This window comes from Hibiscus syriacus, unplaced genomic scaffold, assembly GCF_006381635.1.
Source record: "Hibiscus syriacus cultivar Baekdansim isolate YM2019G1 unplaced genomic scaffold, ASM638163v2 tig00004198_pilon, whole genome shotgun sequence".
Taxonomy (NCBI): Eukaryota; Viridiplantae; Streptophyta; class Magnoliopsida; order Malvales; family Malvaceae; genus Hibiscus; species Hibiscus syriacus.
Window position 1 is genome coordinate 246,955 of NW_024062005.1, and position 26,616 is coordinate 273,570.

Sequence of the window (26,616 nt, forward strand, 5' to 3'; positions counted from 1 at the left end):
ATTTCATTTTTATCAAAATACCAAGTTTTAAGGTTTGCGAAAATCCAAAAATCAGGTTCGAGAGTCGGTTACGCGTGGGGAAGGATTAGCATCCCCACAAGCTCCTAAAAATTGGTACCTAGTTGATTAACCTATATTTAAAATCAGAAATTTTGAGTTCGATCTTTATTTAATTTGAAAATCATTATAGATGCAAAGTTGAAAAAGATATTCGTTTATTAAGATCGAAAACATTCGCTCCTAAGCGTAAATGTAGGAGATCATCTATTGTGCCTAATAACCTAATATTGCCTTGTTTTTAGAAAATCATGATGCAGGCTTTGAAAAAGATGTCGACCTATTTCAGGAATTACCAGTAGTTACGCCTGGAACATGATTGCAGGAGATATACTATTAATTCCTTAGAGTTAAAAATAAAATGCAATCAGAAAAAATGTATTCATCCTAATTAAACTAAGTAAATTAAGGCTTTTTTCTAACTTAACATGTCAAATTATGAAAAATTAAGAACCTAAGGGCTCAAATCTAAAAACGTAGGCTCTAATATTAATCCTATTTGATTTTTATTAATTATTGAATCGAATAATCGAGATGGTTCCTCGAGCATTTAGGCGAGGGCCAACTCGAATTATTCCCTAAATTAAAAGGACTAGATTGAAATCTAACTAAAAATAGAGGCTATAATATTAACCTAAATTAATTTTAAGATTCGAATAATTAAATTGGAACTCGAGCAAAAGCGAGGACCAAATTAATAATTCTCTCAATTTGAAATAAATATAGGCACCATAAATGAAAATAACCCCTAAATAATATTTATGGACTAAAATAATTTAAACCAAAAACATGAAGGACTAAATGATAATTAAACCAAATGCCCAAACAGTGAATAAAATAAAATATTTGTAAATATGGTGGCCAAATTCGAACAACAACAAAGATTATACACTACATAGAATCAGTGACTAAAAAATAAGATTGAAAATATAAGGGCTCAAATTCGAATATTAGCAAAAATACACAACCCATACAACTAGTGACTAAAACGAAATAATTATAAACATTGTAACTAAAGTCAAATATTTACAAAAAATAATAAAACATATAATGACAGGACTAAAACATAAATAATAAAACATAAGTGCTCAAAATCAAACAAAGTAAAACTTCATTAAATGTCTGAAATAAAATGATACAAGGTAACAGGGGCCTAAATAGCTATTTACCCCTAGCATGTAAATACGCTGAGGGTCTTTGGCAAAACAGCGTCGTTTCGCGTTATATATATATTTAACAATCCAAGGTTAAAACAAACCATATTCCTCATATGTTTGCCTTTCAAACGAGAGAAGAGAGAGAGTATCAGAAATCTATCAACTTTCTCATTGGAAGAGAGAAAGGTCACGGCAGCCGGAGGTGCCCCATGGCAGGGCCCACGACGATCGAAAAAAAACAACCGACCTTAAATCATTCCTCTCTTCCACCTCAAACCGAAACCCAACCTCGTTTATCCTAAAAAAAAGCCCTTAAAACCCTAGATCTAGGCTTTTACCTCTCGAAAAATTTTAAAAAAAAACGGTGGCTTTTGGACTTCCCCTTACTTCGAATCCATATATGTTCTTTCTCACTCTCTATTTTCTTTGTTCGGTGTTTGGTTCGAATGGGTTCGAATGAGAGGTAGGTTTTTTTGTTTTTTTTTTCTCTTGGTTGGGTTTCGAATATCTCTGTGTTTTTTCTCTCAAAGCCCTCGAATCCTCTTGCTTTTTTCTCTCAGTTCACTATCTCTTTCTCTCTTTTTCCTTTCTCTCTCTCGTTTTTCTTTGAAAACCCCCGAATGATTCTCTGTTTGTTTTTCCTTCTTTTCGAATGGTTCTCCCCTTCGATTGGTTCTCCCCTTCGATTGGTTTTCTCTCATTCTTTTATCTCCCCTTGCATGCGTTGATATCATCCCTATAAATCCCCTCGGGATTTTAATTATGATTTACTTCTTAATATTTTATGGGATTTCCTTGGCTTAATTAGTGATTTGCAATTGTTTGATGGATTGGTTAACTTGGGTGCAGACGGCGGCGTCAGAAACGGTCGGAGGTGGCAGCAGCAGCAGGCGACAGCGGCAGAAGCTACCTAGGGTTTTGATAAAATCCTAGGTGAGCCGGGTCTAGTCGCATCCTGGGTTGCTAGGTCGGTTCGGGTCTAGGTTTGTTATCTATAAACAGGTCGGGCTTCAGCTGAGCTGTTTGGGTCTTGATTGTTGGGCTTGTATGTTGTCTGGGCCTTTGAACTTGTAATGGTCTGAAAAATGTAATTGTAATTAATTAACAATAATAATAATAATAATAATAATAAAATATTTTTTTCTGAGACCCGACAAAAAATGGGTGTTTACAAATTGGAATGGAAATGAGTATACGTTTGGTTAGCAGTGGGCAGTTGTGGATGTAAAAAGTCTTACCCAACATGGGTATTCGGTAGGTGATGGGTTTGAGACATTATCCTCCCTGTATCCCTCACCCCACATCCGTTCGTCCACTTAGTATCCACCGCATAAATCTTGAACCATTATAAATTTTATGTATAATTTCATAAACTATTATGTAAACATTAATATTTTATAAGACATGACTTGTAATTTAACTAAATGTTAGAGTATAAACATTTTTAGAATCGATGACGGTTGTTTCTCCTGTCTAAAATTCTTAATCTTTAGAATTAGTTTTTTAAATTCTCAAATTTTTAATCTGTGAGGTTGATGTTAGGCGGGTATTGATGGGTACAGGCAGGTACATATGGGTTATGGTTATCCTGAAATATTTTTTAGATGTGTGTGTGTGTGGTTGGCCACCATCAATAAAATAGGTGACTAATCGAAGAAAAATTAGATTTCAGGACGGGCACAATAAAATTTTTGAGTGTACACCATCAATAAAATATGTGACTAATCAAAGAAAATTCAGATTTCAGGGTGGACAAGTGCCCACCTTTAGCCCTCAATGGTTTCGTTGCTGAATTTGAGAATGTCATTATATGGGTGGGTGTGTATTTAAAAATTTTATCCGTCATGGATCGTGAGTATGTGATGCATACAAAAATATTAAATGGATATGGAGATGGAAAAAGATGTATTTGCACATGTTCCGCCCATTTACCATCCCTACTCATAATAGATAAATAATTAAAAACATAGTGGTCGTAATGTGTAAAAAAAATATTATTTTTCTTTGAGATTTTAGGTTCAAACAATTACTTTTGCATGATATGTACGTATTATCAATAATTAAAAAAAATTGTAGAAAAATAATATCTTATAATCATCTTTCGCTTCTATCGCCTATAAAATGGAGTTTCCCAATTTCAACATGTTTTCTAAACTCTTTTATTCTTCATAACCTAAGTAATTGATTTCATTTGCTCTCAAAAATATCCTTCATGTCTTACGTAGGTATGGGTCGAGATTTTGGTTAATTCGACCCAAAAAAAAATATTACTTTTACTTGAAATTAATTTCATTTGAGTGTGAAGATCCATCCAACCTAAAACTCAATTTATTTTTAAGATAAAATTTACATCTAAACAGATCCAATATAAATATATACATAATTCCCATTTTCATTCAATAATATAAGAATTTAATTAAAATAGATAGAGGGAATATTTTAAACTATAAACCCGAATTCATCTTATCATCTAAAAATTTGACCCAAATCGAATTTAAATTTTTAAAATGACCTCTTAAAACAAAATTAGATTAAAATCTATCGAATCTGTATTTGTATTCTAATGTCACCTTGATCAACGATTCCATAAAGAATATTACAGCCCCTCTTAAATATATTAACTTTTTAGAAGTGGTCTAAAGAAATTTATGATATAAGCATAATTTAGTTTAAAATAATTCTAGACATGTCCTTTTAGAATAAATCTAAAAAGAATCTACACATATTTTTACTCAATTTAAGTAAACGAACAATATAAATTTACAATTTAATCAGTACGAAATAACATGAATTTTCCATCATCGTGACAACAGACAAATAGTGGATTGAGAATTTATAGGTGGGAAAGCAATTTAAAATTGGGGGCTCATAGGGGAGATGCACGAACCAAATCTAATGGTGCGTCATGGAAGCTTTGAATAACTAAATATTTTATATTTTTCGAAACAATCCAAATTTCAATAATAATCCCTCAATGTTTGTCTTTATTTGTAAACAAATGTACAATCATACATGATTGAAAATATAAGTTAGGTTAATGTATGGCTTAAGTTCCAATAACTACGTCTGTAGGGTGTATATACACATTATCAACGATTAAGAAAACATTATTTAATCATCCTTGACTATTAAAAATGACGTAAAATATATTTAGAGTATATTTTATAGTTATTACATGGATACTTTGAATCTAATTTGTTAAATATAATTAACCCTCCAAAGTTTTATTATATTTTTAGGGTAAAGAATGCAAATAGTCTCTTATTACAGGGTATTATTTTATTAAATCCCTCGACTATTAAAAGTTACAAAATGGTCATTCGACTATGGAGTATTGCTTTGTTGAGTCCATCGACTATTAAAAGTTACAAAACTTTTATAAAATAGTATACTATAGACGGAGGACCATTTGCGTTCTTTACCCTATTTTTTAACGCATGTCTAAGTTATACATGTGATAATTATCCATATGTGATAAGTATCCATATGTTTGATTTTATGAAAAAGTCAAAGGTAAATTATGCATTTAGTACTTAAACTATCAGTTTTGGTCTTTTTTAGTTCCTTAACTTTTAATTTTTCCAAAACTGATAGTTTAAGTACTAAAACGGACCAAAACTGATAGTTTAAGTACTAAACACATAATTTCTCTAAAAATCAATTAAACTCGTAAACTTCGAGTTAATTGAACTTATTTGTTATTTCATCACTCACATGAACCATCATATCATATTAGTATTGTGACAATCAAAGATGATTTCTATCGATAAAATGAGCTTATTAATTAATTTTCTAAACTTAAATATTTAATTATACATATAAAAATAGAGATCATCAAATCAAAATGGATGAGTACAAGCTATACTTTTGGGGACTTAATTGGGCACAACTTGATTTCATGGGATGGGGCCCCGAAAGCAACCTGGGAATGCCACTTGAAGGTTTCATTATTCTTTCTCCAATAAAGAGTAAAATCCAACTTGCAAAGGAAAAAATAAAATAGTATAATTATATATGTTCATTGCACAATACTGGGATTTGGTTCACCATTCTTTTCTTGAAGATGACACATTATAATAATGATAATAATATTAATCACTATGAGATTTTGTCTAAAGAATTTGCTCTCAAATTGAATCCTACTTCAATTATAACTAATGCCAACTTGTATTTTTATGTTTAAAAGAAGAGACATAGGGTTTAATGCAATTATTTTAAGTATATTCAAATGATTAATTATTTGATAAACGAACTTAAATATCACTAAACTTTAGAGTTTGAATTGATTTTATCATTGAATTTTAAAATGTTTCAATTTTGACACTAAATTTTAGTTTTAGCTCCGATATAAGCATTGAGATACTAACCCGTGAACAATTGGATGATGGGGCAATTTGCTGCTGTTGGGCGTTGATGTGGAAGTTCAGAATTATTCTTTCATTTTATATCAACGTCTTCACTAAAATAAGATTTTTTTCGCTCATTTTTATATGTTGTCAAAAATCATCATTTTTCAACATCTTTTACGATTACCCTAAACATCGATGAACTAATTTCATCATCCTTTACTATTTTGTTGGTTTAGATTTTTTTAAAATTTCTTTACAACCCACAAAATTAAAAAAAAATTGACTTTGAGGATTTTCTCAAATATGAGGAGTTAAGGGTGTTTGTTCAAAAACTTGAATGGTGAGAAACATTCTTTCAATAAAATAAATAATATATCCAAGACTAGCATCATCGAACCGTCTTCATAGAAGATCTGAGTATTAGAATATCAATCATTTAGATGAGTTTTCATCGACTTTGAGTGTGTTTCAAGAAAACCCAATCTAATAAGAAGAAAGATGAGTGAAATCTGAACATTTTAGTATTAATATTGTCGTGAATTACGATTAGGGACAGATGATACTTGACCAATAGTGTTGGCTGAAGGAGTTGATAATTGTCTACATTGACCAAAATAATATGTAAACTAAAGTTTAGTGTCTAAAATAAAATACTCTGAAAGTTTAATGACAAAATCAGCACACGATTAGAGTTCACAAGAAATAAAACAATCAAATTATCACGTAATTAATGATTTAACGATTCAATACTTGTATTGAAGCCAAAACTAAAGCTCAGTGATTAAATAATACCGTTTTAAAGTTAAGTAATAAAATCAATACAAACTCTATATTTTAAATATTTTTTAAAATATTTTATCTTTTGGTAATTTTAAAAGTTTAGATTAAGATGAAAAATATTCGATTACCAAATTTAAATTCGAAATTGTATGAAACTGAAATAAATAGCTAATGAGATATTTCACAAAATATTGGATTTATATCTATTTTGGGCTGATTCTAAGAAAAGCCCAAATTATTATCCAGCAGCTAATTAATTGGGCCAATCCCCAATTTTGATTATTTTCAAACACCCAAAAACCCTAACCCTAATTTTTTCCTTTGTCGTAATAAAAGCCGCCTCCACAATTTCTTCCCCAAAACCCTCGAGTTTTTTTAAACTCGGACACGAAAGCGAGGGAGAAGGAGAAGAGAGAAAAAAGGGGGGAACATCGATGGTGTCTCTGAAGCTCCAGAAGCGGCTCACCGCTAGCGTTCTCAAGTGCGGCCGTGGCAAGGTCTGGTTTGATCCTAATGACATCAATGAGATCTCCATGGCCAGCTCCAGTATGCTCCTCCCTCTCCAGTTTATTGTCCTCGATTCAATTTTTTTGTGAATTTGCAATCCAAATCCTTCATTTCAATATGCTTTTGGTATGTAGATCCTCGATGTTACTGTTCATCTATTACTGTTGAGTGCTTGTTTGGCTTCTTTGAAAACTCATGATAGAAACTGATAGAATTGGTTTCTGTATTTTTTAATTAGTAACAAAGTTTTAGGTGTAATGGTCAAATCCTGGTTTTGGTCCCTCTGCTATGCTCAAATTTGGGATTTAGTCCTTTGATCCCTATGCTTTTATAATGTCATTAGTTTTGATAGTGATTTACAATCAATCAATATATATCTAAAAAATCTCACTTAGGCTTCTGAGTTACTCGAGTCGATCATTTGAATTCTAGAATTTGTCTTGCATGATAGTTTGAGCTGGCTCTAGCAATGGCTGAGCTGAATTTGAGTAGCTTATGAGAATAAGTCTCATTTGTGCACTGATGAATCTTAAATTGAACCGGGATACCATTTTGGATAGTTGGGGATTGTGTTCTATCTTGTTGTGGAGCAGCTTCAGGGCTTTTTCATTCGGTTATGCTTAGATCAAGCTGGTTTTCTTCCAACTGGAATGTATGTTGATAATTTGATCACTGGTTGCAGGGAAGAACGTTAGGAAACTGGTGAAGGATGGTTTTATCTCGTGCACGTAGGATGAAGGAGGCCAAGAGAAAGGGCCGCTACTCTGGATATGGTATATGATTACTCTAAGTTTGATAACTTGTAGTCAGAGTGTTTGATACATGATTAGTGTTCTATTGTTCCTCAAAGTTGTGCATTTGCAAGATATAACAATGTCTATTAAATACTTTCAGGTAAGAGGAAGGGTACCCAAGAGGCAAGGTTGCCGACAAAGGTCCTTTGGATGAGGAGAATGCATGTTCTGAGGCGTTTGCTTCGTAAGTACAGGGAATCCAAGAAGATCGATAAGCACATGTACCATGACATGTACATGAAGGTCTAAGGTAATGTGTTTAAGAACAAGTGTGTCTTGATGGAAAGTTTTCACAGGTCCAAGGCTGAAAAAGCAAGAGAGAAGACACTCTCTGACCAGTTTGAGGCCAAGCGTGCTAAGAACAAGGCTAGCAGGGAGAGAAAGTTGGCCAGAAGGGAGGAACACCTTGCAAAGGTAACATAAACATGTGTTTTGATTCATTTGTTGCTAACTTTCGCAATTGATCTATGTTGAATAAAAAGTTACCTTAGAGAAAGAACAATGTTTTCCAAATTTGGAAGCATTCACTTGCTAAGCTATATTTTGTTGTCAAGTACTAACTTTGCCACCCAACACTTCATGAGTTTTATACCACCCTCTTCGTATTTTGTTTTGGATGCTTCTAGTTGTAGTTGGTTCTTTGTGACTGAATCCTGGTATTTTTTCATCTTACAGGAACCTGTTGCAAAGGCAGCACCCGCACCTGTGCCGGGAAACCAACAGGCTGAGTAAGATGCATTATATTATTGCTGCTTTGCTATTGTATGTCTTTCAACATCTCCAATTCGGATTTCTCTTTATTTTGCAGAGGGGTTAAGTAGGTGAAGACGAACAAGTGAATGAATTTGTGAAGATCGATAAACTTTGTATGTCAATCTGTTTTGTTTTCTATGTAGTAGTTAGTTTCCAAAACTTGATTTTCATTTATGTTAAAAATTTTAGTTACAAATTACAGAATTTTGGAAAAACAAGCTGTTTTATGAAATGGAGATGTTTTTTGAGTTGTTTTATTGGTCTCTTGTCCAATTATGACACATTTTTTGTTGGCCTATCCTCTCTATCCCAACCCTTACATTTATGGAAGGTACTCGAAACTTCGAATGTTATCCGGATTCAGTGTTAGATACAGGAATGTTATTCATAGATTTGGATTATCAAACTATATGCTTATCTCCAGCAAGCTTCGAATTCACTGTCCATGATTAGATTTAGGGACATTATCTACTTGAGTTCAAGTTGTAAGAAGTTCGAGCATAACTGGAGATTAGAAACTCAGTTTCAAGCTCGAGCCTAACTTAACAATCCAGAGACAGTCTTGAGTTCCTATCGAGTCGAAACCAAACACAAGGTTGTTTTTACTTTATAACAGTGTCACACTGAACTCATCCACGGACAAAAGTTACAAAACAGCTGCATGGTGGACAACCTGGGAACATTGTCCATTCCTTTTTCTGTAGGCCTAACCGTATTAGTGTCCAAGCAAATATTCTACAGACAAAAATCATCTGCAAACGTTATATATATATTGTGATTGCGGGTATAACGGAATATTAGAATATATAACTTGATGTAAAATTTTTGTATAAATTGTATGCAATTCGAATTTAAATTATACGGACTAAAAATTTGTGAAATATTTGTGGAGGATATTTTTTTTCTCTTTTTTCTTAATGGGACTAATGAAACGTGGTCACTGGTCTTGTCGTTTGGCAAATGTTACAATTTGGAATTTGATATGTGCTTAAGGTTTGAACATTATAGTTGGAACAATTTTAATATCAAAAAGAAAACCCAACGTGTCATGTTCATGATGTTGGTCCAACAATATTATTATACTATCCACTATTCATATGAAAAATAAAATAAATAAATAAAATTCGATTGGACTGCATAACAATATAAGATTTGGTTGGATATTTGCTTCCAAGCTCTTCTTGAGGTCCAAATTCACACATCATCTTCATTTATTTATTTTGTTTAGAGTAATGATTGCTTCCATGATCAATTTTAAAAATGTCATATTATTATCCGATTATAAAATATCAAAATTATCGATTTTCTTAATAATATAGAGTTATTATAAGATAGTATCCAATTATAATTTTTTTAACCATTAATAACGTATAAAGCTTCTCGAACGCGAGGCTTTAAAAGATAACAATACTCTTTTTAACCAATAACATCACTCGATGGTTCTAAATTATCGATCTTTAATTCAAATGGTTTGACCAACTGTGAATATTTTTTTGTTAATGCCATTTTCATATATTAGCTGTCTGGGATGGAATATTTTAAAATAGTTGTTCAAACTTCCTACAGCTTAAAGAATTCTTTGAGGAGTCAAGACAAGGCTGCCTCTCATGTTAAGTAAAGTATCATTTTCAGACAAAGAATGTTTAATTTTTTTTCCAAATATTACAACTATTTTTCTTATTTTATTTCTACTTGGTGTCTTAATTTTAATGGTCCTAATCGTTTTTGAAATTGACTATATATATATATATATATATGGGACAATATCCAGTTACATAATGTAAAACTCTTTAAGTTTTACACATATTTATGATCGTTTGATGAGTGAAAATAGATGATCGAGATTGACTTACTTTGTGTAAGTGGATCCTAACCCTATATATATAATCTACTTACGTAATATAAAAATTTTAAGTTTTATACGTTTTTAATATCGTTTGATAAGAAAAAATAGACGACTGAGATTATACTTTTATTTTTTAGTGAATATATTCTCATTTTCTACTGTTAATCTCAATCGTATATTTTCACTCGTAATGATCCTAAAGACGTGCACAATCAATTATTTGATATCAATATCTTAAACCATTGATATTCAAGCAGCACACACCGTGAGGGGAACAAAATTGCTGGGCCAAGTTGGGACGAAAAGGATATTCAAGAACCCACATAATGGCCGCACCTTTAGGAACAATTTAGACAGAGGAAAAAGTGATGGAGTAAGTTAGTTTATATGAACCAATCGAGTTAAATTTGGAGTTGGATTATAATAAATAAATGCTTGTTTTGCTTTTTTATGTAATTTGATGTGCTCCGAAAGAGAATCCAAGCTCGGATGGTGAGAGTAAATCCCACGTTGTTGATGCATATAAAAGGATGTGGCCAAAGCCAAGTTAGGCCCCATTTTGTTTGTTTCCATTAACTGGCATTGAATTTTTCATGGTTGAAATTATACCATCGATGAGCTGTAGCTTCCATCTTATTATATACACACATACATGTACGTACAAGCAACATTCATAACTTATTTTATTAGAATTCCATCATTTTACTTTATAAAAATTCATAAATTAATTTATGCATATTGTTATATCATTGAAGAGGACCTCTGGAGAGTTCGAGTTTCAAACCGACAATCAGTCAATTATAGTGCATAGATAAATTATCGAGTGGCTCACGTCATTTAAAGTTTGGCTCTCAGATCTACTTAATTTATCGACCTACGAATAGTCATGATGACCCTACAATTGACACACATGCTAAAAGTAAGTATATGTACGTCCAATCAAGATTGGAATGGAAAAGAACCGTCTATTACCACGATCAACTCTTTTTCATTCTCATGATAACTCATTTTCTTTTTCTTTTAACTATCGGTTAAAGGATTATTCTCTCATTGATTGTGATTCTTCTCCCAAATCGAAAGAAAATGAAATACCTACGACCGATGAGCTCAACTTTTTGTCACAACACATGTAATATTATTTAGATTAAAGTGAAATTTGATTTTACTAATTTTTTAAATAAAATTTAATAATATTCGATAAAAACAAAATTCATTTGTATAGCGTAATTTTTTTAATTTTATATATTTTTAAGATATTTGGATAAATAAAAATAAACGATTAAAATTAACAATAACACTGATAAAATATACAGAAAATTAGAAAAATGATCTTAAAATTCTATTTTCACTCATTTAAAAGTACTCAAAATATAAAATTAAAAGTTACACAAAACATTATAATTTAATTCTAGATGAATGAATACGTAACGTACTAAAAAGACTACGGAATCCGTATATGTATACTTGTACATATATTTTTTACGTATTTTTGATGCATTGTCTGTCATGTGACTGACGCCACGCCAGGCTAGCAATCGCCGCATGATTGAACATGGGTCCCACTTTCTCTGCCCTGGCAATCCACCACATGCCCATGCACTCTTTCACCCACCATTTCACCATTCTTCTGTCCTGCCCTCTTACGTGTCATTCTTCCAGCACACTTTCACAAAACAAAAACAATAGCAAAACTCATCTTATCAAAGATATATATATGTATTTATAATATATACGAATTAAATAATCTTAATAATTAAAAGATTATTATTATTTTTATATATTTTGAGTTTGAATATGATTTTTTATAAATTTATTTGAATAATTATTATTAAATAATTTTAAAAAATTTAAATATATATTATATTATAATTATTTGTGATTAATAATATATATATATATTTACATTTATATTTATAATTATATCTAAATATAAGAATCAAATTATTTTAGTAATTAAATGATAATTATTATTTCTAGAGATTTTGAGTTTCAGTATGTCCTTTTATAAAGATGTTTGAGCATTTATTATCAAATAATTAATAGTCTTTGTAACAAATATTATTTTATGTACGGTGCAGGGTTATTTTTGTAAATATATACCAAGGTACATTTATTTTAAAAGGAGATGTAACCAAAACCTATAAGACATTGAATGACAAATCTAACGCCGCCCAGAGCACCGATGACGTAAGCACATTGCTGAAACTCGTTAAAATTCTTGTGTTCTTTTCGTTTTCTTTACCCGATTATTCAACAATAAAATATAAAATATATCACTATTTAAAATATATTATTGTAATTATTTTTACTTAAGAGATAACTACTGATTAATGGCATTTTAATAGGATCTTTATCATTTGGATAAGTACTTTCGTAAAGTATTTGTTTATCATTTGTCTACTTTTTAATATAAATTATGAATATATGAAAATTGTGTGGATTTAAATTTTTTATTAATATGATAATTAAAGGTTAATATTTAATATGTTACAATGTATAATTTTCTAGGCTTAAAGTCCTCAATTTTTCAAAAACTAATTACATCTTAATATTTGGATTCCTCGGATTGTTGATTTAAATTAATTAAGTTATTGAATAAAGGATTTGTTTCCATTTAACTCTTTGATCAAATTTTGAATTTATGAATTTTTTTCAAATAAAAGTTTCTATTCAATTTATAAATTTTGAAAAAAAATAATTATAGATAACATTATGATGTACTATGCAATATTGGTTAAACTAAAAAAATTATTAAAAATTTAATAATTAATGTTGTTTTAAAAGATAAATTGATAAAAATTCAAAAATATAATTAAATATAAAACAGATTAACATAAAATTAATTGACTTTTTCTTAAGAAAAGGGAATACTTTTCCTTTTATTATTATTCTTTAATAGTTTAGATTGATTACAAAATAGTTTTTGTTCGGAATATTCTTTTAATTAGTGGCAAAAAATATGCACTGTGCAAATACTTCTGTTCGAACTTAAGTATTATAAAAAGAATAATATTTTTTTAACCGAATAAATATTTAAAAAGTGATCACTGTTATATTATCTTTAAATATATTAAATTTTATCAAACAATGACTATGATGTATAAAAATTACCAGATTCATATTTTATTTTAATAAGATTATTTTTGTATTAACATTTGTTTAAATAAAATAATAAAATATAAATTTTTAGTTATAATTTTTTCACTTTTAAGTTTAGGTAAGTTATTTAAATTTGGGGAAAAGGATGGCATTTTACACTCTGTTCATCAAAATAAAACAAGTATTTTTTGGTTACACTTCTTAATATTATTCGTTCATGTTAAGTATTATATAACAAAAAATACAATTATATTAAGTAAATTAGCTCCTAATTAATTAAAATTCATTAAAAAAGAAAAGGAATTCCTGCTTACAGGGAAGTCCTGTTTGCGTAGTTCTTTTCTCCTCCCTCCTCTCTCTTCTTCTTTTTTTTCTTTTTATTTATATTAGGGTTTGGGTATATCAATTTTTCTTTTTGATTTTTTATATTCACTACTTCGCCTGGCTGGTAATCTATTGCCGAAGACGTCGACATATGAAGATGCCAGTAAGTACGTTTCTTTGATTGATTGCTGGGTTTTGTTTCTTTGGATTTAAAATGAAAATTAAATCTTTGATTAAATTAAATTGTTTAGAAATCTAATTTTATGAATGAAATTGACTGCATTTCTGGGTTTTTTGTGTTATTGGATTTGCTCATCATCAGTGGTGATAATTCAACTTATATATATGCATACATGGATTCCCTCCTTGTTTGATGTTTTGTCTCTTTGAATTTTAGACTTTTGGTTTCATTAGATTCTAAAACTCCAGACTTTTCCATCATCCATGTATTTAGAGTAATGAGATCCTTCCTTTGACATTGACATTTAAGATGTTTAATTAGTTTTCCCAATTAATGGTTGCTTAATTTTCTGGTAATTCCTTAATTTTAGTCAAAAGTTTTAGATTTAGTCATTTTCATCCTTAATTACCTTGATTTGTTTGGGAATTTGTTTTAATGGTAATGTGTCTAATGTTTATCTTTTTGGCATTACTTCATTACAGGGGCATAACTATGGGGTTTTTTTTGTGCTTCTAGTATTCGTATTTTTTGAGATGTTTGTACACAATTTCGATACCATCTACTATATATCATATCGATATGTTCTCGAAGTTTTCTTGCATCCTTTCAATGCGAAATTTATTCATCTTTTTCATGTTTTAATTGGATATTTTCTCTAGCTTCACTATGTAATTTCATGGCGTCGTAGGTGGCGTTGCTGGTGCTGCTGGCATTGTCCAATGCGATCGAAGTCAATGGAGGAGGGAGCAATCTTGGGTGTGACAATAAGCTGGCATTGCAACCGAGACCCCATAGTGTATCCATCTTGGAATTCGGTGCCGTCGGAGACGGCAAAACTTTGAATACCATTGCCTTTCAAAATGCTATTTTCTATCTCAGGTCTTTCGCCGACAAGGGCGGTGCTCAACTTTATGTGCCTCCGGGACGATGGCTTACAGGAAGTTTCAATCTCACTAGCCATCTCACCCTATTCTTAGAAAAGGGTGCTGTAATTCTTGGATCTCAGGTATTTGTTTTGCCCGTTTCTTTGTCCATATCTCTATTCACATGTTTTACAGGGCGATTGTCCGATAGTCCAATAGCAATAATACGTGTTGCTAGATGCAATTTTTAGCTTTGATTTCTTTGAAGACCTGCTTTTCTTTCTCGTTAAGGATCCATCTCACTGGGGTATTGTTGAACCCTTACCATCATATGGTCGAGGAATTGAACTTCCAGGAGGAAGGTATCAAAGTTTGGTGAATGGCTATATGTTGCGTGATGTCATAATAACCGGTAAGGTTCCCTTAACTTCATTTTCGCTCATGCTGCCTTGGTTGTCTAAAGATAAACTCATGTTTTCCTTTTGCATTAGGTGATAATGGAACCATAGACGGGCAGGGCTCGGTTTGGTGGGAATGGTTCACATCTCATTCTTTAAACTATACTCGCCCTCACCTTGTAGAATTTGTTTCCTCCGAGGATGTACGTGTTTCAAACATTACTTTCCTGAATGCCCCTGCCTATAACATTCATCCAGTCTATTGCAGGTTCGTTTTAATACATCTCTGATTGCTGAGTTCGTTATTTAAACTTTTTTTTATCCGTCGATAAATGGTGAAGTTAAGTTTCTATCTGCTCGGAATTTATGCAGCAATGTACATTTACACAACATAACAGCCTATGCTCCACCAAGATCACCGTACACCGTTGGCATAGTCCCAGGTTTGCGATGTCTAATATCTGATTTTGTTCATTTCGAGCACCTAAGCTGCATTCTGTTCGAAAATTGCTTTCGCAAGTGCTTAAATCTTCTTTTTATCACATTATCCCTCTCAAAAACAACAGTAACTATAGGATTTGTTTAGTTTCTTTTCCAAAAGATTACTGAATCAGTCACTTATCATTTGCTTTCAGATTCTTCTGATAATGTTTGCATTGAGGACTGCAACATTAGTACGGGCCATGATGCGATTGCCCTCAAGAGTGGCTGGGACGAATACGGCATTGCCTATGGTAGACCTACCACAAATGTCCACATCCGGTCAGTCCACCTTGAGTCATCTACTGGTGCGTCTATTGCCTTTGGTAGTGAAATGTCAGGAGGCATTGCCAATGTCCAAGTGGAACATGTCTATCTCTACAACTCATTAAGCGGTATAGAATTTAGAACAACCATTGGCAGAGGTGGTTACATCAAAGAGATCATCATATCAGATGCTGACTTGCTGAACGTCAACACGGCATTTGTTGCCATTGGTGACTACGGTACCCATCCGGATGAGAAATTTAATCCCGATGCTTTCCCGTCTATCAAGAAGATCACACTGCAGAACATCACCGGTAGAAAGATCAATGCTGCAGGAAATTTCACGGGTATCAAACATTCTCCATTCAATTCAATATGCATATCAAATGTATCTCTATCAATCAGTCCCACCGGTTCCATTCCTTGGACGTGCTCAAATGTTTCTGGCTATTCCGAGTCTGTCTTTCCAGAACCATGCGACGAGCTTAAGAATGTGAATACATCTTCATCGTGTTTCTCCATCTTGATGAATCCCAACGGTGGAAGTGCTCCGGCTACTGCAATCTTACGATAAGTATTCCTTCCTACTAGAAGAAAAAAAATCACACCTGAATAAATCGGAAATCTCCATCTGTCAAATTCTTTTCAATAAGACACGCGTCTAGAATACCTTGGTCCGTTTCGTGTCGGTGTTTTAGCTTGTCCTGCAGATTGTTTGTACAGCTTGATTTCTTCATTCTTGTGTAAGGAAATTTTTGTCGTCGGCGGCTAGTACAAGAAAGGGGGAGGGGGTTTGGCTTATTTTTCAGTATTGGTGTCTCTTGAATTCTTTTACTTTCAATGTTTATGGCTTTGATCCAGCTTCAATCACTTTGTATAATCAATTATTTTTCATGTGGATTGGAATTTGCTGAATCAAAAAACAGTAGATCAGATGAGAGATTCAGAGGGGTCAAATTGAGAAAAATTGTCAAATTTGGTTCATTTTATTAAATTATTTTATTTAAATCTATTAAGTTAAATTCATATTTTATTCATGATTCTGAGGCAAGTGACAAATTTTGACCAATTATTTATAAAGAAAAAGAGATTCCACTTGGCATTGGATGCCTTTGCTTTACAGCAGAGAAAGACAAAATAAAACAAAGGAAAAATGATTAATCCTACTTGTCTTATCTAATAAGAGGTTGTTGTGTTGCCCTCAAAGCTTTTTTGTCTTTATAAATTTATATGCAATTTTAATCATTTTAAAAATTAGAGAACCATAAACTAGATCGATGGTAAAATTACATTTTTAAACAAGTCCAACATAATATTGTTCCATTGGCTGTTCTCACCAGACAGACAAAGTTCCTCCAAGAATTGGGAGGGGAGTGGGGCGGAAGCCACTGTGCCGGATCTAACTCGACGGTGGTATTCGCCGAAATCACATAATGGCGCAATCATCCACAGCATAACAAGCACTAACGACCAAATCAGGTTTATCCACATGGAGCTGGTTCATCCTCCCATGTCAACATATTCATCGTCCCATTTGGTTTCAGGTTTATCCTTTTGAATGTATAGGCTGAATCTCATCCTCTGCAACATTGACATGATTTCGTTAGAATGCATACACATACATATACAGAGCATGTATGTGTGTATGTCAAGCAGCAGGTCAAAAGAATTCTAAAAATAAAAAAGGCATAGTATGACAGATTCTTCAATTAAGATTGAAAATGCTAAAACAAACAAACCAAGATTTAGTTCTTGTCAACAACTTAAAGTCATATGAAACATGAATTGAATCGGAGCTGTTTAAGGTGATGTAGGCCTCTTTGGACTATGGGGCTACCGTCAGGCAGCATGATTTCGAGCTTATCTAACATGGACTCGAGCTGAGCTGAGCAATATCTCGCATGCATCAGCAAATCTGTATAGGATTATGATACATTCACACAAAGTAAAACTTTGATAGTTTTACATAGATTTAATACCGTTGGTGATGTGATCCAATTCAGCATCATGGATATTCCACCCTTACCAGGGAAAAGACTTTCTAACTTTACACATATATATGCTTATTTCAAATATTTTAATATAGTTATTTTCATCTACATATATTATATCTATAGTTATTCTGAAGATAACTTATCCATTAATATGTGAAATATAAGTTATCATAATATACTATAGTTCACATTCTTATATAATACATTATATAAGTTCATTTACTTTGTTTATTTCTTTAAGTTATGCATGTAGGCACATTCGGCCAACACTTCGGAGCTACATTGGAGCTAAATGGAGCATGCAAAAGCAAGGATACTTACATGGGAACGATTAGGAGAGCATAAGGAGCAAATTGGTGAAAAGTTGTTTTGAGGCCGTGAGCTCATAGCTGGATTGAGCTGAAGATTTGAGCTACAAGATGACCTCATTTCAGCTAGGGAGCTGCACCATCATCATCACCACTTAGGACACTTCAAATATGTCCTAAGTCAAAATTTGTGAAATCGTACCTTTTCGCGAATAGTTGCTAAATCAAGAGGTACCTTTTCACAAGGAGCTGCCATAATGTTCACCATGCTACAAGTCACCTATGGCCAGCTCACCTTTAGCTCATTCACACCATAAGTAGCTCAAACATGAAGGGACACCTTTCTCAAACATTGTGACCTTTCATGAATGATGCTGCCCATGAAGATGCCTTTACATCCAAGAGCATGCTGATGAAGACATTGTAATCATTGGAAGTTTAAATCACCAAGGAACATGATATAAAGCTCCATGCCTATTCGGCCACACACATGCCATGCACATGAGAGCTTTTGGCGCCAACATGAGAAGTCACAACACCATTCGACCAAGGGAGATGTTTCCTCATCATTGCCGAATTATTAAGCCCCTTCATGAAGGGTTAGCCGATCCATCACAAGCCCAAAGGACTTAATCATTCATTTTAAGCATTATGTACTTTCATCAAAAGCCATGTATCAACTGAACAGCCGTGTAACCATTCGACCAAGACCTCTCATTTCCTATAAATAGAGTGGCTTGCCATCATTTGTACTCATCTCATCTCTTATATAAAATATACTCTTGTGAGTTACTTCTCTTCAAAGTTCTTTGTGAACTTTATCGATTAAACAAGTATAGTTCCTATACTTGTGGCGTCATTCCTTCTATCCTGATTCCAAAATTCCTAGATTAATATCTAGTGAAGACACTATCACCACCCCTCAAGCAAGTTTGTGAAGACCGGGATTATGCTCCTTAGCACTATTTCATCTTTGGCGTGTTTGAGATACAATATCACCACCATTGCCATTCCATCATCAACATCATCCATCAAAAACCATCAATTTCCTCAGCCATCTCTATCCCATCCTTATTTAATTTCATTTCTTATCTTTATTATTTCATTTATTTTCCTTTACTAATCATATTTCTTTTCATATCTATGTTGCAACCAAGCTTTTAATTCAAGGGCATCAGTACTTGTCAATCCTAGATCGGGGCACAATAAGGCTATCTGCATCTCTTCCATCAAAGCGTGTAGATCACCTTACATCAGTTGGTGAGATGAAATAAACAACTAAGATTAACTCATTTTACTAGTAAATATATTCACATTTCTTATGGTTAATCTCAGTTGTTTATTTCATTTCATCCCTCTCAAATCTGAATAAAAATAAAAGTTTTTTTAAAAAAATAAATAAATAATTCAATTGTAGTAAATTAATTTATAAATTTCCACATGAGTAAACATGAATATTTATTTTGTAAAACTAGTAATATAATTAATAAAATAATTTTAAATCATATTTTGTATCGGATATTGTATGATATTTATGCTTTTGACAATTTTAATTTGTTCTAGGGACTCTTCCCCCTTTTCGTTGTCCCTATTTTGTTTCGGCTTAATCGAGTTATGGGGAGCTTTTAACGAGGTCCTTTTACTTCCAAAAAGAAAAAAATTAAATTCATATTTCCTTAATATAATTGTTATTTATGACATAAAATTATAAATTAAAAAGTCGTTTAACAAATAAACTAAAGGGTAAAATAAAATATAATAACAAAAATATTCTTAAATTCTTGAAGAGATAATCACTACTTCGTTGTATAGTAATCGTTTATTAATAACTCATATTTAATCAACGCACATAACAAGACAAGCGTTAGTTTATATTATCTATAAAATTAAAGTGACAATAATTATATTAATAATAATAGATTTGTGCTTCATGTTGGTATAACTTGGATCGTACCCTTCCCAATGTAGTTTTACTATATGCTTTACAAGATCTGCTCTCTGCTCCGTGTAATCGTTTTCCGCTGAATCGTAGAACAGTAAACCCATAGAGGAAAGCGATACCGAGTCATCTCGGGACACAACGAGTCGTGACGGTAACAACAATGCTGTCCTAGGGGTTCCGAATAGACACTCTCAGGGTTCATCAAGGATGAAACCGATACAACCCTCCCGGTCAGCTTGTTTCCGAGTACTTTGAGCATATTCTACCGTGTACTTGAGAGTTAGCATGTCATTCTGCATCTCACTGTGCTTTCTCTGGTAACCTTGCATCCCACAGATTCTGGTTCTGGCATCTCAATCTCCAGCTTCAATGACATACGAGAGTTGTGATTGATTACCATCGAGCAGGTAGCAGAACGATGGCCTGCCCTTCTGAGGCTTAATGTCAGAGAGTTCACTGATCCTCAAAGCTACTGTTTCCGGTTAGCGGGTACCAGCATCATGGTCTTGAAATCACCAAACTCAACTGCTACAACTCCTTAGCTAGGTTGAAAATTTCTAACACGTTATTACATTCAAAATTTTAAAGTATTTTCATGATTAAAAAAGCGCTTGAAGAATCACATCCTCGTATTTATATTCAGAAATGCGTCGAATGTGTTGCCAAAGGCAAGCGTCAAGTACGATAAGTCCGGTTTTTCAACAGAAGGCAAACCTCTATAGCAAATAATGACGTGAGATTATTAAAAGCAACTTTGATCTTCAATACTATATAAAAAGCAAAGCATAGATATAGGATGAAGTTCTTCCATCTTTTCATTATGCACAAAAGCTCTAAATACAATAAGAATGCCCACGGATCTAACCCGTTACCGTTTTGGAGGTAGGGTAGAAGGTCTTCTTTATGCTTTACTCTCTCGGACCTAACATTATATTGGCATAACCACTACCCATGCACCCCCATTAGCTTATAAGTTATCATCAAGTATAGTGGACATCAACAGCCCTTGGATGAAGTCGCGTCTCCTAGCCTTTTCCTCGTGATCCTTATCCGAAATTTGGGGCTGTTGAGGCTTTCTGTCAACAAAAATAAGTGTTAGAAAGTTGGGATATCTGCATAAAATATGGTTAAAAGTTTCATCTATCAATAGCAGTGATCTATGTTACTCAAAACTCGGATATCTATTTGAGATAGATAAGTTCACTTTTTGAAGATTTTCTATTTATCTGAAGAGTTTTGGAGGGTCATATATCCCTATACTCTTGTATGAATATGCGTCGGACATGAATGCTTCAAGGAAAATGAAGAACCTAAGCCAAAGCTACCATAATCTAGTGATTTCTGAGCCATAACAATAAAACAAACATAGTGTAAGTCATGACATTTCCGAGCCATAATGAATTCACTAAAAGTTGTTCACTAAAAGGATCATAGAGGACTACAAGCAGGCCTGTCATTTTTCGGAGATCAGACAAAGAAACAATAGACCAGAACTTTTACCTTTCCGAAGATTCTTTATTTACGCTTTCCTTTACCGCACTTGCTTCAGCAATAGGAAGAGGTTGCAAGCTTAAAGGGTCATCACCTGGAGGACTAAACATAAATGATGACAATAAAGGATCGGCTTCAATATTGGAGGAAGAAACAAATGAAGATCCCCCAAGAAGGGCCTGCAAATTTCCTTCTCGCAGTTCTTTTCTCAACATAGAAAATGTCAAATTGGTTCCACCCTTGCGTAATCTCCGCCTGCGCTGCACGTAACGTCCAGTCAAGGTATAACCTAACTGTTAACCAAGGAATGCTTACTCACAAATAAGCAAGAGACATTCGAACTTAAAAATATGAGAACTGAGAATAACCTTTTTAACAGAACAAAGTATAAACTCGGTCGCCCTAAGGACACATACAGTTTGATTCTAAAATAAGAAAATATAAAAATAAAACCAATGCTCATAAATAACCTTAACGAAATCTACCTAAGGACACGTACAGTTTGATTCTAAAATAAGAAAATATAAAACCAATACTCATAAATAACCTTAAACGAAATCTATCATGTTTCATGTGTTGTCTCACCGTGGCCCGCATAGTCAAGCACCATGGTTAATATGAAAGCGGGTAAAAGTGTAGCCTTTTAACATAAACACATAAATACTTTGATGGTTGAACCAGATCTACATGGAAATAGTATTATTTAACCAGCATTGACATCAGAAGCAAATGATAGATAACAACTAAACCCGGCCAAACAAAATCTACAAAAAAAAAGGAGGATATCTTAAGAAAATTCCCATGTTGCATAGTAATATGGCTGACAATATCAGTTCCGACCCTCTTCGCACACACTGGGCAAACCTGAAAAGGTAACATCGAACCAAATACATATTAAGTAATATTCAGATGCAATTCTCAAGCAATATCACCTGTCTAGCAAACCAACAACAAAATCAATTGGCGAAAAAGAGCATCAATGCCTGAAGAATCAGACCCCAACAATCAAATTAAAGCTAAGTAGCTTAAAACGCAACATTTATCACTCAAGCAGTAATAAAATTCACCAATAAAGACGCATAGCTGAGAATATTATCAAAAGTCTTATAAAACTTAAATCCCACAAGAATATTCTTTTTTTTGCAATTATGAACTATTCGAGACACATTTCTTCTATTTATATACTTCAAAAATCCTAAAAAAAAAATAATTTCATCAAAAGAATAAAAAAAAGCAGATTCTTGTTGAGAATTAGGTAAAAGAGGTACCCCGTTTTTGGTTTCCACAGGATGTTCTTCATCGATGTGGCAACAAAGGCCAACAATGTCGAAATCCTCAGCGCAAAACGGACATAAAAACTGCGCCTTGAAATCCTCATCTCCGTCAATTTCTTCATAGCCTCCTCCCAGAAACAGATCTAAAAAAATCATCAAAAAATTCAAACCATTTTCATTTCTAATTTTCTCGAGAAACAAACAGCCAGATACTAACCGGATCGTGATTGGCGACGCCTTGACGCGGATGAAGACGAAGAAGAAGAAGAATTGGAGAAACGAAAACTCCATGAATTTGACTCCATTTTCCCGAGAAAATAAAGCAGCTTCTTCTTTTTCGATCCAATTATTTATCAAACTTTTTCCTTTAAAAAGCCAATCGATACATTTATTGAAATGAAATAACAAAAACAAGTCCACAAAATTAACCAAAAAATAAACCCTAAAAAGATGGAAGAAACGATCAGGGAAAACACCAGAGAGAGAGAGACTGTACAACGAATTTCTGCTATATTTTATGAAACAACTTGCTTTTATTTTCCATATTGCCCCCTTAAGTTTTGTTGAATTATGGAAATGCCCCCTACTTCCATAACCATTTAACCAACCACTTGATGAGAGAAGGATAGACAGTGGTTGGCGGCTGTGATTTCATTACTGGACGTGGAGTTAGTAACGTCACGGAGGAATTTAATTGGCTGTTGGTTGAAACGCGTTTTACTGACGTCGTTTGTTCTGGACTTTCCACGTGTCCCGCGGGAGCTGTCATTTTTGATTTTTTGTTTTCGGTTGAGACAGCGAAGGTTGATTGCGAATATAAGGGTGTTAAAAATTAATTGGTATAATCGTTATATTTAATAAGTTAATTAATTGAATTGTTAATATTAAATGATTTTAGTTAATTGAATTGTTAAAAAGAATAGTTAACGGTTAAGGTTACAGTTACGATTACGGTTATGAATTTTGATAAACGGTTAATCTTTAATAAATTAAATTTATAATTATATTTTTAATTTAAAAATAAATAATATAAATTTCTATTATTTATATTCTATACAGATTTTTAATAAAATTTATATACAAATAACTTAATATATTTTTTTATTATTTTAATTTTTTATTTCTTTAAAAATATAGAAAATATTTACATTAATATAATTATATGTTTATTGTTAGGAACTAAAATATTGTGAGATATACATACTTACATCAGTATAAGTATGTGTTAAGTGTTATATTTTTTATTTTATTCACTTACACCGGTGTAGTATGTGTTAACTGTTACACTTTTTGTTTTATTCACTTACACTGGTGTAAGTATGTATTATGTACTACATTTGTTTATTTTATTCACTTACATCGATGTAAGTATGTATTTAGTGCTACAATTTTTTGTAGTATGAATTATGAAAAAAATTGACAAATAATTGTAATAGGTTAAACGTAGGTTAACCTGTAACCGAACCGTTAATAACGATTAATCATTAGCAGTTAACTGTTTCTTAGTGGTTAGGTTACGGTTAGAAAAATCTTATAACTGTCATAATGGTTAACCGATCATTTAGGCTAAACGGTACGATTAACCGTCCATGAATAGCCCTAGAGATATATTGAAGATTCGCTGGATAAATATTTATAAAGAAAATACCATTAAAAACAAGGGTAAAGTACACAAATAATCCCGAATATATGATATTATTTTATTAAGTCCTCCGAATATTTAGAAAGTGTTTTTGATTTTTTTTGTTTGATTTTGCTAAGGTGATTACAAAGTAATATCTATTTTAAATACTCTCAATCATTTGACAATAAACGCCTAATCACCCTACTACAGTTGTTGATATTCAAATCTGTGACCTAAAGAAATAATAATATTTTTTTTAACTACTTAAGTAAGCTAGTTCGTGCAATTGTAGAAAATGGAAATAAGATGATCCACCAATAGTATCTCATGTGCAATTAAACAATTTAGTGATTTCATAAATCCGATCCATGGTATGTAGCTATAAAAAATGGGTTATTCTGAATAGATAATAGAATATAAATCAGATTAATAAAATATTTTAATTCATTGAATCCAGTATATTTTCTTACAAATTTAAAATAAAATAATAATGGATTGATTCACTTCTAATTTAAGATGAGTAAATGTTTATCTTGAAATTTATTTTTATTTTATTATTTATTTATTTTATTAATTGTATCTGATAATTACATCGAAAAATCACTTTTTTAAACTTTAATTACTTGTCAGACGTCCTTTGATCTTTATTTATCGATCTAACACCCTTTGTAAAAAGGCGCGCCCCTTGAAGCGCGTCTTATGATGACATGGATACGCGTTGGCTAAGGCGCGGTTCCTGGGGCTCGTCTTATGCTACGTAGGAGTATAGCGCGGTGCGGGGGCCGCGCCTTCCTGCAATTATGACACGTGTCAGAAAGACGCGCCCCTAAAGCGCGCCTTTGCTTTAATTTCGCATCCACCCCGGCCGTTCACACCCCCATTCCCTCCCTATAAATACCTCAATTCTCAATAACTTTCATCACATCAAATCCTCTCAACTTCTCTCAAATACTATTATATTCTCTTATAGCTCTTTAAGGTATATTTTATTATATTTAATATTTTGCCTTCACCTTGAATGCTTTCTTCCATGAACTGGACGCGATGTTGTCATACGGATTGTTCGTGGACCCACCTCGATACAGATCGTAAGGAGTTATTGATGAATGTCTCCTCGTTATGGTATTAAAATCATTACACATTATTGTAGTTGGGCTGTCAACTTGATCAACTTGTTCAGCCTGCCCATAGTGGGAGCTTAATGACAGACCCCGAACAGCAAACACTTAAACAAACTTTGCATACGTCTTCGTATCAGCGACTGAATAATTACTTAGAGAATCAACCATCATTTCAACATCATCATTGTTCGATAGTTCGAACGCTGTATAAGTTAATGACAACAATGATATTGGAAATCTGTACTGCAACGACGACATTCTTCTAGTACTTCCAACATGAACCTTCCTTGAAATCTTCGTTATCAACTCCTCAAGAGTTATGTTTCTCTTGAAGGATATTTTAACATAATGATTTGATACAAAAACAACGTCAGTTTCATCTTCTCGAATTTCTCCATCATAATAAACAATAGTTGAAATTCGCGACATTCTTAGAGTTTGAAAGTGCGACAATATTATATCTAGAAAAAAAACCTGAACCAAACCTAATTAAATAAATAATATATGAACGAAAATATAACACAATAATTTTTTTACATATAAACGTAAATAATTTAAATAATATAATTTTATATTATTACTGTATCGGTAAAAATATTTTAATGTATGCTCCCGCTTTCCAATTTTACAACCACAAAAATTAATTGAAAACAATTAATACACTATTTTTTTTACAAATACTCATATATAATTATAAAAAATATTATAAAAAATTGCCTTATAATGAAAGATCGAACGAATTTCTGAATCAAATATAAAAGGATTGTCGTGTGTTTTTACTGGTTGACAAGATTATTGTAGTAGTTTCTCGGTTGAGAGGGAGTTGTGAGAGAGTTTACGGGGGAGAGGGGTATTTATAGCGGAGAGGCGATGCTTTAAACCCGAGAAGTGTGGATGCAATTATGCAAGGCTTGCTTTAAACCCGAAGGACTGCGTAGAACCATCAACTCTTGACATGCCAATTATACCCCTAGCTCTCATATCACATAACATGTGCTTTACCATTT

At 32.6% G+C, this 26,616-nt stretch overlaps 2 protein-coding genes and 1 pseudogene across 2 annotated transcripts; 2 read left to right on the forward strand and 1 right to left on the reverse strand.

The window, feature by feature from the left end:
• The first annotated feature begins 6,626 nt into the window (after nt 1–6,626).
• LOC120192110 lies at nt 6,627–8,656 on the forward strand (annotated as a pseudogene).
• Nucleotides 8,657–13,705: 5,049 nt separating this feature from the next.
• LOC120192121 (probable polygalacturonase) lies at nt 13,706–16,663 on the forward strand. Its single transcript, XM_039194960.1, has 6 exons — nt 13,706–13,829; nt 14,536–14,853; nt 15,002–15,122; nt 15,202–15,376; nt 15,481–15,551; nt 15,744–16,663. The coding sequence occupies exons 1-6, from the start codon at nt 13,818–13,820 to the stop codon at nt 16,427–16,429; spliced, it is 1,383 nt and encodes a 460-aa protein (XP_039050891.1). The 5' UTR covers nt 13,706–13,817; the 3' UTR covers nt 16,430–16,663.
• Nucleotides 16,664–20,892: 4,229 nt separating this feature from the next.
• Nucleotides 20,893–23,346, reverse strand: LOC120192132 (protein DEHYDRATION-INDUCED 19 homolog 4-like). Its single transcript, XM_039194970.1, has 5 exons — nt 23,082–23,346; nt 22,859–23,007; nt 22,377–22,454; nt 21,600–21,856; nt 20,893–21,175 (listed from the first exon to the last, which is right to left on the reverse strand). The coding sequence occupies exons 1-5, from the start codon at nt 23,167–23,169 to the stop codon at nt 21,067–21,069; spliced, it is 681 nt and encodes a 226-aa protein (XP_039050901.1). The 5' UTR covers nt 23,170–23,346; the 3' UTR covers nt 20,893–21,066.
• Nucleotides 23,347–26,616: the final 3,270 nt, after the last annotated feature.